This window comes from Fundulus heteroclitus, chromosome 16 (genome assembly GCF_011125445.2).
Source record: "Fundulus heteroclitus isolate FHET01 chromosome 16, MU-UCD_Fhet_4.1, whole genome shotgun sequence".
Classification (NCBI taxonomy): domain Eukaryota; kingdom Metazoa; phylum Chordata; class Actinopteri; order Cyprinodontiformes; family Fundulidae; genus Fundulus; species Fundulus heteroclitus.
Genome location: NC_046376.1, coordinates 33,546,642 through 33,562,374, shown reverse-complemented (window position 1 = coordinate 33,562,374; position 15,733 = coordinate 33,546,642). Strand labels below are relative to the sequence as shown.

At 40.7% G+C, this 15,733-nt stretch overlaps 1 protein-coding gene across 1 annotated transcript; it reads right to left on the bottom strand.

The window, feature by feature from the left end:
• Positions 1 to 590: 590 nt before the first annotated feature.
• Positions 591 to 11,608, bottom strand: LOC105940385 (distal-less-like protein DLX-3). The gene is made up of 3 exons (XM_012882902.3): positions 11,004 to 11,608; positions 3,259 to 3,443; positions 591 to 1,703 (listed from the first exon to the last, which is right to left on the bottom strand). The coding sequence occupies exons 1-3, from the start codon at positions 11,365 to 11,367 to the stop codon at positions 1,263 to 1,265; spliced, it is 990 nt and encodes a 329-aa protein (XP_012738356.2). The 5' UTR covers positions 11,368 to 11,608; the 3' UTR covers positions 591 to 1,262.
• Between the last annotated feature and the right edge of the window lie 4,125 nt (positions 11,609 to 15,733).

Below are 15,733 nucleotides of genomic sequence, written 5' to 3'. Positions count from 1 at the left end.
AGAGGACATAAAGCTGAAGCTTAATGTTAAGCTTTCCAAAATCTCAGTGTGTCCCATGGCAGACTGAGGTTGAACCCTCAAAAGGTAAAACACAGCCACTTTTCTGTAACAAGATCAGCCTTCCTGTTATCTGCTGAAGTCTCTCTCTCTCTCTCTCTCTCTCTCTCTCTCTCTCTCTCTCTCTCTCTCTCTCTCTCTCTCTCTCTCTCTCTCTCTCTCTCTCTCTCTCTCTCTCTCTCAGACTTAATGATCTACAGACATGTCTCTACATGGTGTAAAAAAAAAAAGCTTCCTTCCTAACAGTTTCGTACGTCTGTGGGATTTCTGTGAGATCGATGTAAACCCCTCGCTGATCACTGGAAATAAAGAGCTTCTTCCCTCAGTATCAACCTCCACACCAAAGAGAGTTGTTGGTTTTGTTATTCACCCATAAGAAAACATTTGATTTTTGAGTTCAAGGTAGAAATTGGCCAATGTTGTTTCACCAGCTGATTTCTCTGCACATCTCATATCATTTAACTTTGTAGTGATTATAAGTAATTGTCTAACCGTCGCAAAATCTTCTAATATCTAATTAAACAAACGTTTAATATGATGACAGTACTTTTATTAGACTGCAGCATATTTCTATACAGGAGAACCAGTTATATATATAAAAAAAATAAATAAGGAAGACAACAGTTTGCCGTATGTTGCTCAGATCACAGAGGAAAGACTTGGCTGAGTTTAACACAAGGCCAGAAGGATGAGTCCATGAAACTGAACTAAGTTATTTTTTTTTTTAAACCGACAGGAAGAAAGGTTTACCTTGAGAGTCTTTATGTTTGGTCAAGTCCAGCCATGATTTTTCAGTAGCATGTTGTTTCAGTAGGAAAAAGACAGAGGATGTATCCAGAACATAATTTATTGATGACCAAATAATTAAAGATTGTACGTTAAATATGAAGAAATTTCAAATAGAAAAAAAAAAAACAATGTTCACAAAACATCATCAGGCTGAGCAGTGCAAAACACTTCAATCCATGTAATCTCCCGCAAGATTACGGTTCCGACATGGGAGACATGGAGGAAATATTTGAAGCGGACACTGCTGATCAGCCCCGGTTTGTGTTTTTTTTACAAGTCATTGCTTGTGTCTGTTCTCTGTCAAGTCATTTGGGTCACAGCAAAGCTCAAATGCCTTTACTGGGGAAAAGAAATCCCGAAGGTTTTACAGCACAGGGCTTCAGGCACAATGCTGTCAAGTGTCCAGCATCGTGGGCTCAGTAGATGGCTCGCATGCTCTGTGCGTCTGACGGTGCTGTTGGTGGCGTGTGGTGCATCTGGCCTGACTGCGCCAAACCTAAATGTGGCCCCTGCTGCTGGTACCAGTTGGGCTGCGTAAACTCATCCATGTAAGCAGGGGGGGAATTGATCGGATGCTGATAGGGCCCCTGGCCCCTGCTGGCGGGATCCAGCATTGCGTTATTCTTGAGGATGCTGCCGTTTGTGTCGTTGACGTTGCTGATGCTGTTGCTGCTGCCGTTTGTGTTGTTGTTGTTGCTGGTTGTGTTGTCCCACACGGCTGGGGACGGGGGGGAGTTGCAGGCCATCGAGTCGCTGGCGTCTGGGCTATGTTCGCAGGGCATTTCCCCGAGCGGAAACTCTCCATTCTTGTAGAGCTTCTTGAACTTGGAGCGTCGGTTCTGGAACCAAATTTTGACCTAGAATAAAGAACAATTAAAAACACATCATAAGGGCTTTTTTTTTGATAAATGTTAATTTAACTCACAGGAGGAAGCAAAATAAATCCCATTCAGTGCTTTGCAAATGAATCCATAGCCCCTAATTTTTTCTGTATATTTTTTTGTTGTTAATATCACAAAGTTTAACTTTGACTTGGACTACTCAGGTATTTAGCAGTTCTAACAGAGTTTATTCCAACGGTGGGTTATATTCAGCTCCATCCCTCCTCCAGTCTACTCTGTTGAGCTTCCCTTTCCCTGTGGAAGAAACACATTTCCCCAGCATGGTGCTACCACCACCATGATTCTCTGTGAAGATGGTGTGCTCAAGGTCATGTGCAGCGTTACTTAGCCCATCCGCATAATAGTCTGCATGCAGGTCAAAAGGTTCCATTTTGGTCTCATCTGAAGAACATTTAAGGAAAAGTCTTACACTAGAGTATTTATAGTCCCCAATTTGGAGTTAAAACTCCAAATAAAACAAAGAATTAACTATCTCAGGACTGAAAAAGTCCTGAGATAGTTAAAAATCTAAAAATAGTTAGAAAAGTGGTAAGATGAAAAACTGAAAGCTGATGATGTATACTTGGTAGTTGATGAGGTGAAGCTTTTTCTGGAAATGTCTAACAACATTTATGGGTCACTTGTGTCTTTTTAGAGCAAAACTACAAAACCTTTTAAGAAAATGTGCTAAAATTCAATAAAGGTTGGCTCTAAAAAAAAGCTATAAAATCGGATACCACCTAATGGTTGCTTTCTACAGATACATACACTATTTCTACATGTATAAAAACAAATCCGAGTATTTGATTTGCTATCATGGATAACGCCGAACAATGATCTACAACCGGCACCATAAAACAAACCATACCTCACGTTTGGACGTTATCGCTCCGGCGAAGATGGCTGCTAGTAAATCATTAGTGTAAAGATTAGGACTGCAGGTAACAAGGCAACCAACAAACCAATGACAACTGACACATTTTCCAGCAACAACCGTCAACTATTGAGACACTTCTGTTGCATTTTGTATCTTGCATACTATAATGTAGTTTCATCAAGTGTCCTATTTATACGAGAAATATTTTGTTGTCATTATTGTTAAATGTCATTTTAAACCCAGTAACTTAATTTGTTTTACAGTTTTACAGCTAAAACACCCCAATTGCCTTTGATTCTTTCATTTTAACTAAAAGTGAAACTTGTGCATTAAAATAGCTCAAAACCTGAATTCATCCCTAATTCAGCAAATTCCCTACTATACTTTTAATACTTACACCTTCCCTATAATTCCTTTGTTAATCTATGTTCAGCAATTTAGCCTGAGAGCTTAGCTGATGACTACCCAGTGTGGACACCTTGGCATTTAAGCTGACAGTTCCAGCTAAGAGATGCCTCAGATCCATTCGGTAATACGGAATCGGGTAATAACGGCAGCAGGCGCCTCTCAGAAAGTTCCGTGTCTGCACCGTTTTTTTTTCAGAAGGATGTTTTTTGTTTTCCGACACATAAATAAAGAGAACAACAAGCTTACCTGTGTTTGGGTGAGGCCCAGCTGCGCAGCCAGCTCAGCCCGCTCCGGCAGGGCCAGGTACTGTGCCGACTGGAATCTCCTCTGCAGGACGGCCAGCTGGTAGCTGGAGTAGATGGTGCGGGGTTTGCGGACCTTCTTGGGTTTCCCGTTGACCATCCGGACTTCCAGGTCCGGTTCCTCTTTCACTGTGGCGGGAGCGGGGGGAAGACAGAAATCAACGGAAATCATCCCTCTCCTGCTTTGTCTCACTACGTTTTTTTTATATAGAGGAAAGTCTGAGCTGAGAGGCTCAAAAATAGCCGCGGCTTCTGTAACACAGAACTTTTAAAGAAATTCCTCCAGCACTGTGAACTTATAATTTGGTCTCAGAGTTTCCCACAACGGGGGGAAGGAGACAGAGATTTATAGGTGCTTTTGCTGTAGCCTGAAGGCCTGCTTGAGTAGAACACTCCCGGTTAGTGTCGGCACTCTAGCAGCGACTGTTCTACGAGAAAACGAATGCCTTGGAAGCTTTCAGCAGAATGACAACAATGCATTCGTATGATCAGGAAGAAGGTCTTTACCAGTAAGAAAATTAATGTATTGAATGACAATATCAGTCAAATCTTAAAAATTGAATTTCACACAGGAAACCTTAAAAGATGAGTCAACGCTGTCTATTTCACGTCACAATTTACCGCTCATTCACTCTGGGCAGTAGGCGTTATAGAATGTTACTGGTATCAAGGTTAGTCTCTCAACGGCTGAAATGTTCCACCACACCGCTCCTACAGTGTTTTAATGAGGTGCTAGAATCTGTTTTTTTAAACTGCCTGTATGAAGCATACAGCATCATCGCTGCCCTTTCCCCACTTGTTGCCGCACACTGCTGGTGTTTTTTTTTCCCTAACGCCCCTAGCCACCAAAAAAAAAAAGAAAAAAATTGTTGTTATTGTGGAAATTGACAGAGCGCCACTTATCTTTCTCTTTAAAGTCACCCTGTTGTTACAATTAGCAAGCTGAGAGTGGTATAACTGCAAATCGGCCAAAGTTTTTCCTTGTACCACTCCATGCTTTATTTTTTTTATGTCCGAGAACACACCAGAATCATTGGGCTATTCTCCGGTTGTGTGGAGCTTGACACAGTGCTGCCCCTTCCCCACTTGTTGCTGTGCACTGACCCCATTTCAGTTTTCTTTCACTCCCAAGAAAGACTAATGATTTTATGTTTAAAGTACTTCTAGTCATGCAAAACACGGATAAAGAAAAGAACACAACACATCGCTCTTATTAAGGTAATGTTGGTCAAAACTACGGCTAGCGAGCTGTGAACAGCATGTCAGCAAAGCAGCTAAAATATATAAAGTCTAAAAAATGGTTAATAATTTTGTGCTAGAACAGCAAGTGTTTGTTTCTAACCCTTAAAGTAATGCAGTCCTGCTATTCACTGCCAGTCAGCTAACTGAAATAATTTTTTCCTTGCTTACAAGGAGGACAAACTGGAAGGATTCTGAGTGTTTTTGGTCCTGAAAAGCGCTGGCAGTTAAGGTGTGGTAACTGCAGGAGCGCTAAAGCATGCGACCAGTGTTTCTCTATAAAGAGCAGAACACAAACCAGGATTTCTAGCACTACTGCTACATTTAGTGGCTATTTTTTTTTTCTTTGCTTGTTTTTTGCTCAAATATGTGCATCAAAATTGAAATACCCATAAATAACTAATATAGATAACATGATTAAAACATTAATAATCTATATATTCCAGTAGATCAGCACAAGTATGAATTATTTTTTTTCTTTTAAAAAAACATTGAGATCATAGATTACAATTTGGTTTTCTCATTGAAATGTTCTAATGACCCAGAAGGGGGAAAAAATACCAAAATAACAACCAAGATAAATAACAAATATGTGTTAAAAGTCTATTTATTTCAATATCAAAATAGAATTATTTTCTTTGGACATTGGCTTCAATTTTTGTTTAGTTTTTCTGGTTTATGCCTCCGGTTAACCTCAGTCAGCTGAGCCGAAAACATGGAAAATCTCAGCTTTAGACACATTTCAGGATTTATTTTTACCTTTTTGGTAAAGTTAAAATTATTTATTTTATGTTGTTTGGTATAAGCTTTGGAAGATTTGGATGCCCACTTGAGTTAGAGTCAGGGTTAAGTTACTTAAAAAAAAAAAACAACAATCAGGTATCGGACAGCATGGGTGTGAAAAGGGAGACCTTTAAGAACGAAAAGCGAATATAAAACCCCAGCAGATTACTGGAAACTCTGGATGCTTTGAAGCAGAAGATAAAGAGCGAGGGTTGACTCAAGATGATTGCGTAACTTTGTATGACAGAATGCTTCTGAGTGCACGGAAATATTTTGGAACCTGAATTTTTACTTCATGCTGCAAAGTCCAAAACTCATTTTAAAATGTGGAATAATTCAGCAGGGCAATGAGAAACGCTGTACGTTTCTATTAATTGAATATTATTTGAATTCATGTGCGGATGAATGGGGATATAAGAAATAAAACAGCTCTGTCATTGGCATCCTTGTTTGTTTGTTTATTTGTTTGGGTGTGACTCCTGGGCCTTGCGTGATAAGGAACTTTTCGACGGTGGATGATTCAAAGGCCAAGGCTGGCTGACATGCCGTGACACGTGATGTGCCGTGGCTGTGGGCCAAAGTCCCCCGGGGCCATTTCCAGCAGTCAACTCCCAAATGGAATGCCAAAAACAGAACACCAGTCTGGCTAGTTTGTTTCCCCTTCTCCGGTGTGCAGATGCCCCACAATGTTAGAGGAAAAGCCAAATAAAATGGGCTTTTTTTTTTAGAGAAAGCTGAGGAGCCTCTGCGACATTTGTTGCGCAGAATATGTCTGTGCCCTGCATGGCAGTTTAGAGTAACATTTGTACTTTTTTTTTTGCAATATTTTAGTTTAAATGGAAGATCTTTGAGCCTATCTTTGGTTATCATCAACAATTTACCTTTCCGACCAACCTAAACTAGTTTTTTTGCCGTCTTCTGCCTCACCCCAGAGGCCGTTTTCCCTCCATTCTAAATGGTCTAAAATGGTTTAATTCACACACGACCAAACAGTGACCCCGGGTAATAAAGGTCTAGCCTTTCATTTTCCTTCCAATTATTGGCTTTCTCAGCATTGCCGACCAACTTCAGGCAGCTACTAACCCCTAATTAGTTCATGAGCAGAGCACGAAGCTTTAGGCCCCGTCTACACGAGGACGGGTTGGGCTGTATCCCAACGCCTTGGTCAGATAGAGCAGGGGTTACCAAGCTTTTTGAAACTGAGCGCTACTTCATTGGTGTTGTGTCATACGAAGGGCTACCAGTACTGACCTTTGAACTAGAAGAGTCAGAGTTCATACTAACTTTATATAAAATAACCAAATTGTTCATGCTTTGTCACTGATATTGTCATTTTTAAATGCAAGTGTGATTAAATAGGAAGAGCACCGGACTAAAATAAAATTTTAGATGAAGCTCACTGGTGGACTGTCCTTCTTTTAGAACAGGCGCCTCATGGGGTCTGAGATTGAGGGTCCCGTTGAGACGAAGTGGCCATGAAACCAACAACATTTGAAAACCTGCTCCCAGAGATGGGAAAGTTTGAAGCCACGCCCCACGGGAGCTCCCTACGGACGCCCCTTATCCACAAAACCAGCAAACTGACGTGTTTGCGCATGCGAGCCACCGTAGACCTCGCCTCTCTTAAGACTTGTGGGTTTTGTTTTAGAAATGATTCCATTTCTTTCGGATTTTACGCTTTTGTGTTCACTGTTTCCATCCTGCTCTTCGTCCTTCTTTACTCCTGTGGCAGCGCATAGGTATTGCAACGATTATTAAGGCTCCTGCGGCTTGGTGCAGTTTCATCTTTACGCTCAAACTTTTCTATGCGGATACAGTATCCGGCTCTGTGTGGATGTAGTTTTGCAGATTTGGACTTTTTTAGACATCCAGATCCCTAAAATAGACAATACACAATATTCGGTTTGTGAAGAGACAAAGTTTAACCCCATTTTTGAGAAAACTAAGAATCTTCCTTTTTTGTTTTTTACAAGAATAGGCTTCATAAATGACAACTACCACATAAAAAAATGTAGTTCATCAGAGATGATTAAATGATCCCCAAACTTCATTTTAACTGTTAGTCCATTAGTTTAGTGTCATTAGGAAGCTATAAAGTAAGAGGTAACTTCAGTGTGTCCTTAGCTGCTAGCAGTTAGCCAGAAGCATTCTTATAACGCTGATTGGAAATCATTTTATCCTTTCTGTAGGTCTATCATAGTTTCCTTTTCTAGCACATGTCCAAAGTGCTGCTTGATAAAAAAAAATTAAATAAATTGGTGGGGGTGTATTCTGCGCATTTTGCACATAGTAATTTTTCCTGTTCAAGGGGAATTTTCCTTCCCACTGTTGCTACATGCATTCTCTGGATGAGGGATTGTTGCAAAGCCTACAACACAATACCAGCAACAGTCCAGTGTGGCTGTATGCTCATCCAGGAGGCGTTAATGCTGCAAGCCAATAACTAGAGGCAATCTGCTGGGTTTCCTTAAATATAAAACTTTTTTGCCAAATTAAAAAAGAAAGCGAACCTAACAGCATTGTTCGATAACTAGGATCAACGGGTATGGATGGAGGTGACTTAGAATCTGTACGATTCAACTGAATTAAGTTTTTTGCTAAGTGCCTTGATGTGTTGTGAATTGGCGATAAATAAATAAACTGAGTTGAATTGTGTTTTTAATTAACCTGAGCAAGCTCTAAACTCTGTAGAATAATCCAAAGATTACTTCCTTTCTTACTTAAAAAATAAGAGTCTCAAATACAAATACAGTGTGTCAGCTGAATGTATTTTTACGTGCAGCGCCAATAATAACATTTTAAACTTACTTCACTGCACAAAGTCGCACGATGACAGGGACTTGAAAGAGCTTTACAAAAAACAATTAATTTTATTAATTACTGTCATGACATTTTAATATTGCAAGATCTCTAGGAGCATATTAAATATTTTTATACTTAATTTGTTCCATTTAAGCACAGCAGATCATTGTATTATTATGTCAGATCCAGTTACAGTGGATATTTCTGAGCATTGTTGTTACTGTAAGTGCCGTCAATTTTCCTACGGCACAGGAACAATGTACGATGCATTCTGTTTATACTGGGAAATCTAAAATTCTTGAGTACCAGTTTAGAAATGCTCCCTGAAAGTCGGATTTCTAATTTAGGATTAGGAGGTAACCCAACACTCCCAAGTTTAAAATCCAAAATGGCAGCTGCACATACAGAATATATCAAAGACTGTGAAGGTACCCGGTTTATTTATATTTTGTGCTCTCATTATGCAAAAATGTTGTTCCAGTCTTTAAATGCAAAATGTACCGACTATTAAATACATTGTTATCAACTTGTGTTACTATGAACATTTAGCCTGGCCACTCAAGATAGCAAATCTCATTGGTTTCCCCAACTGGACCACGATTAAATAAATGCAGTTTTTGGATTAAATTATATCAAGTGACTTAGAGTGAATTCTAAACAATATAATTGTCTTTAAAGGGCTACAGCTTTTTTAATGGAGGGTCATTTTTACAAGCCTTATAAGCAGTTAATATCTTGCCTGCAGTAGTTTTCAGTAATTTTTATGGCGTCTTCCTTTAGCATTAATCCCATTCAGTTTGTCCCGGACCGTGAATGAAGCTAACAGCTAACATCAGCTAAAGCGGATTAAAACAAAACTCTAATTCATAGCAAAAACATCATTGTGGTTTATGAGAAAACTATTTTATGGACAAGGGTGTTTTAGATCGGCGCTGAGGATTATTTACACCTCAAAGGGAGCTATGTAGGTGCTAGTGCACTACTATTTATCTTCCCTGTGAAACGTGCAGAGAATGGAACAAGTTGTCCTGCCAGAGTAACTACCTGATAGATATGTATTGTAGAGTAAAAATCCTTTCTTTAAGACACCAGACATCCACTTTGATCTCAGCCGCCCTTCGGCTAGCTATTAGCTTTGGCCTAAGGGACTAAAACTAATCTGGATTTTTATGAATTGAAGACGCTATGAGAGTTTTCTACAGTTAAGATATGAACTGCAATGTGTAGTGCGAGATGTCATCGCATCAAGCTGACTGGTAAAGCATCCTGCTCATTGGGCGGGCTGACCACTTGGTGGCATAAGCATTGAAGAAGCGTCGACCACATTTAAATTGTTTACCTGGAAGAATTTTATGTTCTCCGAAGAAAAACGGAAGGTTGATTGGGTTAAGGATAAGACACAAATGCTTTGCAAATATTGCGTCTGGCTAACATTTAGCCATTAACAACGCTAAAGTCAGCATCAGAAACTCCTCGGTGCTAAACTAAAGGCCTATTTCACAGTTTTTTGGGAACCTGGACTGCATTTGTTCCCCTCAAAAGTTCAAAATCTAAAACACTTGCAGTGTTCAAATCTAAAGTGGGTCATTCTAGACTCCGGGATTCTTTACAAAATCCTTTGAGATTCATTCAGTTTTCTTTTTTATCTGTAAATACAGAAAAAGATTATTTTCTATAATTTTGTTGTTGATGTTTTTTGTCTTCTACACAGACTATTATTATTCTTCAAATAATCTTGGAATCTGTAAAATATTTACTACATGTGAAGACAAAATTATCGTTCTTAGTTTCCTTAGAAATTAGCTAAGAACTTATTTCATTCCATCCTTCTGAACCATGTATGTGAACTGTTTATATTGCTACAGTACATCTTGTAATCTTAAAAAACTTTGCTACTATAGATTGCAGCCAAATTAACAAATATAAACAAATCTAAGTGGCATTAACCTTTCTGAAACATGTCCAAAGTAGAATTAGGACTTTTTTATTTAGAGCGGGTACCTTGGAACAGTGTTTCCTGAACACAACGAGGCCAACACATGACTACAACAGGTCACAAACAACTAAAATTAGAAACAAACGAAGATGAACTATGCTTCAGCAGTGATAAATATGTACATACAACTAAATTGGCCCTGGTTCTTTGCAGTTTGGAGCTTCTCGAAATAAAAACAACCAAACAGTTCATTTTAAACTGTAATAAAGACCCTTCTAATGAACAACGTGTCTTACAGAGTTTACTGTTATTTTAACAAACAGGTCTCTCTTAAAAACGAGACCTTGGACCTCAATGAGAATACCTGTGTAAATAAAGGAGAAATAAAAATAAAAAAGTAAAATTTTATACATCAACTATCAAACTATACACTTGTTTAAACCTATTTGATTGTTAGATTGCTGGTTGGAAATAAATAAATAAATAAATAAATAAATAAATATATATATATATATATATAGATCTAATATATATATAGATATATATATATATATAATAACATAATAACATAAATTATATAGATATATATATATATATATATATAAATATATATATTCTATATGAGATATATATACTCTATATATATATATATATATATATATATTACTAAAAATTTTCTTTTTCTCGGTTTTTAAAGATGTATAAAAATAATTCTGCGTATTGTGTAAGTCAGTTTACTCTTAGTGTAAGTAGTATCACTGAAATGACCTGGAAGAATTTGATGGTGATGTCTCTAACTGAGGGGAAACATGATGTAAAACAAACTAGGCTCATTTTATTTAATGAGACAGGATTTGCGCGCGCGTATGTGTGTGTGTGTGTGTGTGTGTGTGTGTGTGTGTGTGGGGGGGGGGGGGGGGGGGTCTCACCTTCTTGCAGCGCAGTCTGCACCTCCCTGCCGAACGCCCCGTGCTCTCTGTACGCCGCATGCGGGTAGGGGTACTCCGGCTTGCCCACCGAGTACGCGCCGCTGGGGGCCATCCCGTTCAGGTTGTAGTGGTGGTGGTGGTGGTGGTAGGTGTACGGGTTCATGTGAGGAGCTCCGTACGGCTGCTGCGCTGCATAAAAGTCCTGCGAGCCGTGCAGCGCGCTCTGCCCGCCGTAGAAGCCCGCGTCGGCGGAGGACGGCTCCGGCAGGGTCGGGGGGGAGTCCTTGGTGGAGATGGAGCTTCCCACAACCACGGGAAGGGAAGGCTTCTTCTCCTCGAAGACAGGTGACGATTGGCCGTTCATTTTAGACCGGTAACTTCTGTTGTTCCGACTTTCCTTTGGAGTTGGCCCCGTCCGCTCTAAACTCCTTCTGCCCTCGCTCAGTGTGGAGCTGGCGTTCCCAAACTCCCTTGACGCAGCAGCCAGCCAGGCTGTCCACCGTGGCGGGCGGCGCCCAACCCAGCAAGAGCTCCTAATTACAGGGCGCGCCGAGCTGAGCCAAGCCAGGCAGGACAGAAAGGAGTGGATGTCTCCTTCTCATTGGCTCCTGAGCCTGTGCCCTAAAGCCAAGACAGTGTTCACTGTCGCCTGTCTGGCTCCCTTCTCCTCCCCGCAGAAACGCACATAAGCCTCTTCGTGAGCTTGGAGCCGGGCGCACGAACCAATGGCAAGTCTTGCAGAGACGTTTCTCACCGGCTCTGGCACACAGTACCATGCAAAATCACCGAGACTTCAACCTACCCACATTTGACGCTTTGCTTATTTTAATGCATAGAAAAGTTTAATCAAAAGGAGTGCAACAAATTGCAAGCCAAGGAAGGCAGCTGACTGGTCAGGGATAAAATGATGGCAAGCAGGGTTAGATCATAAAGCAATATCCCAAGTTTTGAGCATTTTCCCAGAACACAGTTTGATCCATCGTCTGAAACTGGAAACAAGCCCAGCCCTACCGAGACACGGTCGTCTGCCTAACATGGCAGCTTGGTCAAAGGGGGCATTGATCAGAGAAACAGCCAAGTGGCCCCTGTTTTCTCTAGAGCTGCAGAGATTCCAGTTCAGGTTGGGAGAACCTGTTGTCAGGACACGTTTTATGCATACATTCCATAAACATGGCATGGCAGGAGTGTTTAGAAGAAATTCATCATTCGAAGAAAGTCATTAGCAGTCCTGTTTATATTTTGCCACAAGCTGCTTAGAGGACTCAGCATGTGGGAAGTAGGTGGAAGTCAGGTCAGACCAGACCAAAATCCAACTTTTTATTTAAAAAAAAAAAATTTAGCTGTGGTGGAAAAACTAGCACGACACTGAACACGCCATCCCTAGAGTAAAATACAGTGGTGGCAGCATCATGCTGTCCCTGCTGAAGAAGGCTTTTCTTCAGCAGGGACAGGGAAGCTGGTCCGAGTTGATGGGGAGCTGGAAGGAGGTAAACACGAGGCGATCCAGGAGGAAAAGCTGTTAGTGGCTGCAGAAGACTTGGGACCGAGCTGAAGGCTCACCTCCCAGCAGGACGGAGAAGAACGTGCAACATTCAGGCGTTTGAGGGAAGACCTGAGAACTGCCGTGTCACGACGTTCTCGATCCAACCTCAACGCACTCAAGCTGTGTTGGAAGAAGAACGGGGATAGATTTTTGTCTCCATACGCGCAAATCTGGTTGAAAACATCTCCCAAAATGTTCGCGGCCGTAACTGCGGTTAAAGGCGGTTCTAGAAAGTATTGACTCCATTTAACAGTCAGGCACTGCTTTGTGTGGCTCTGTCATGGAAATCCCAAACAAATACCTAGTTTGTGACAATAAGTTGTGAAAATAAAAATAAATGAATCAGCGAGTGGGAATACTTCTGCAAGGAACAGTGTATTAAAACCCCGCCTTGCAGAAGCTCAGGGTTTGTAAACCTCAGACAAAGGTTTACATGCATAATGACGTTGTGATAACGAGTGTTTGCCCGCTGGCCTCAAGGTGCTGCTTCTCATTCAGATGCAAAAACCTTCGCCAGGTGCTGCTGGGAGGTATTTACAGTTAATCAAGACTCTTTAATGGGCTTTTCTTCTTTACGTGCGGGTTCATCCCAGCCCGAGGGGAAGTCAAACAATTCATACTGGAGGTCTTGTTATATTCTGTCCCAAAGAGCAAATATGGGAACATAATGGCTTGATAGAACTTTCCGAATTTAGCTGTACCTCACCAATCTGATTAAATCAAATGGTAAACATGCTGGGAGGCCTGAGGAAATCTAGCAATGCAGATCTAAGGGTCCCTATGCACTTCGAAAAAGTATGGAAGTGAAGTATTTTCCAGGTGTGGATAAAATGGAAAAGGAAAATAAAATCTGAAAAACTAAAGACTACATCTGAAGACTTTGTTACAGTCTCTGTCTAAAAACCTCTTTTCCACGTTGAAGTCTCAAAGCTTCTGTCGGCTCAGTGAGGCCAAATCGCCTCCAGGGGTCACTGTTACCGTGTGGGAAGTTTCCTGCCAGGAGGTTCTCTGCTCTCTGCTCCTCTTAATTGTGGAGAATCCACAGCGTGTTCCTGGACTGTGTGAAGAAGTTGTCCGTGGCAGAGTTCTGATCGAGAAGGAGGTACTGGTAGTTCTCACCATCAGGAGACAAAAGGCTTTTCCAAAAGCCAGAAACAAAGAGGGAAAGAAAACAACTTTGTCTTCTTCTCTCCATTAATGTTCCTATTCTAGTGTGAAGTCCGCCTTCCATGTTTTTCTTCAACAGAATCGTTTTCTTCTGTGCTGCCCTTCATGTCTTAGGCTTGTTGTGCTTTCACCTACTTACTGCCAGTCTTGAGCAGGCTCTGCCCCGGTGGCAACATGACTGCCGGAGCCGCTTCCTCACGAGTAGATCCTCCCTGAAACATCTTGCAATCTCTACTGAAGCTGAGCTTTTTCACCTTCACATTCTTGGTTATCAGGGAAAAGAAAAATCTCTTCTTTCAGTTGGAATATTCTGAGCATCCATGTTTTCCACACATGCATATTTTATGTCCAGCAAACTTTTCCACATTTAAATTCCCAGAGTTCTGAGGAAATTTTGACTAATTTTTTAGCTGATATATCTACAGCAGTTGGGCTTTGAGTATGGAACCTGTGAGAAGCAGAGACAGGAAGACACAAAGGAATGGAGGGATGAAGGAAAGAACAAAGGACAAAAGGGAGAAATAATGGAGAGGAAAAAAACAATGAAGGACAGATCAAACAAAGGGGGGAAGGAATGAGAAAATTAAGAAAAAGGAACATAGAATGATCAAAGGACAGGTGGAAGACAGGAGGAAGGATGGAATAAACGAATGTAATGAACAAAGATTCAAACAAAAGGCAGAATAAAAAATGAAAAAAAAACAAGAAGGAAGAAACGTAGAAACAACAACGGGACAGATAGAAGAAGGAAGTAATCCTTCTCTCCCCCAGAAGGTGTAGAAACCCTGTTCATCTCAGGCCATTTTGATGAAACTGTAAAGATGGCTGCCCTAATTTCTTCAGAGGTAACATTGCTATAAAACCTTGAGTCTACTTTTGGTTTAGTAGAAATCAGTCTGCTGGTTAACTGATCAATGAATACCTTATGATTACACCGTTAAAAGACGCCACCCAGCTCCTGGTGCAGTCTGTAGTCATCCCCGCCTTGACTACTTCTGCTCCCTCCTCACTGGTCTCCCAGCCTGCGCTATGAAACCTCTGCAGAAGGACCAGAACGCAGCGCTGCAGGCCTTCCTTCCTTTGAAAACACTCGCTGTATTCAGACAGTTTTAACAAATGAATTAAAAGCAGGTATGTGTTGCATCAAAGGCCGCATTGGAGTAAAAGTCACTGGATGGATGCGATCCGCATTTACTATGAAATCAAACAGTTTGGTTATTAAAAAACTGTTGTAGCTAAGAAGCTTGTCTGTATTCATTTATATTATCAGACGCTAATGTCTATCTGCACACTTTAAGCTTCTTAGGAAGTGTTTGTCTGGAACAATCATGTGTCTGCACAGTACTTGACATCACCTGTAAAGAGACGGCGGTCAGTCGTCTTTGACTTGAGCATTTGAATCTTACCAGATGCTAAGGACTATTTGCACACTTTTAGCTTCTCAGGAGGTGTTGTTGGTACATTAAACTGGAACATTTATGTTGTTGATTTGTGTCTGTGAGTGATGTATGAATCAGTGGGAATTCTGAATTGGGGTTTCACCAATATTTCATCAGACAATAAAGAAGCAATAAAGACTCTTTGAGTCTTGATTTTGCCCCAAATAAAAATAAATAGTCTCCATCTGCATCGACCACCAAATCATTCTTAGAAGGCAGTTGGCGACCTAACAGGTCAGTTCTCGGGCTGCAAACGGCCCACGGGCCACAATAGAGATGAATTGTTCCCATTTTAAGTGCAACAATCTCATTCCACTGTCAGATCCTTTAATCTTGCCTGCTCAAATCAAGGACAAATACACTCATTTCAAGAAGATGTTATTCACTTTTAGTTCCATTTTTTCAGGACCATCACCACTGTCACCTTTGTCAGATCCTGCACTGCAAAAAAAAATAAAATAAATAAAAGTAAATATTTCCTAAAATTTGTGTATTTGTTCCTTGATTTAAGCAAGTAAATAAGACTATTTACCAATGCAATGAGTATTATGACCCCTAAAATTACATAATTAGACACACTG

What these genes read in the sequence shown, in the direction of transcription:
- LOC105940385 (XM_012882902.3), bottom strand. Translation starts at nt 11,367, where the DNA reads ATGAACGGCCAATCGTCACCTGTCTTCGAGGAGAAGAAGCCTTCCCTT. An exon ending in GCAGACTGCGCTGCAAGAAG is followed by an intron (nt 3,444 to 11,003) that starts GTGAGACCCCCC and finishes CTCCCGCCACAG; the next exon opens with TGAAAGAGGAACCGGACCTG. An exon ending in TGGGCCTCACCCAAACACAG is followed by an intron (nt 1,704 to 3,258) that starts GTAAGCTTGTTG and finishes TCTTTATTCTAG; the next exon opens with GTCAAAATTTGGTTCCAGAA.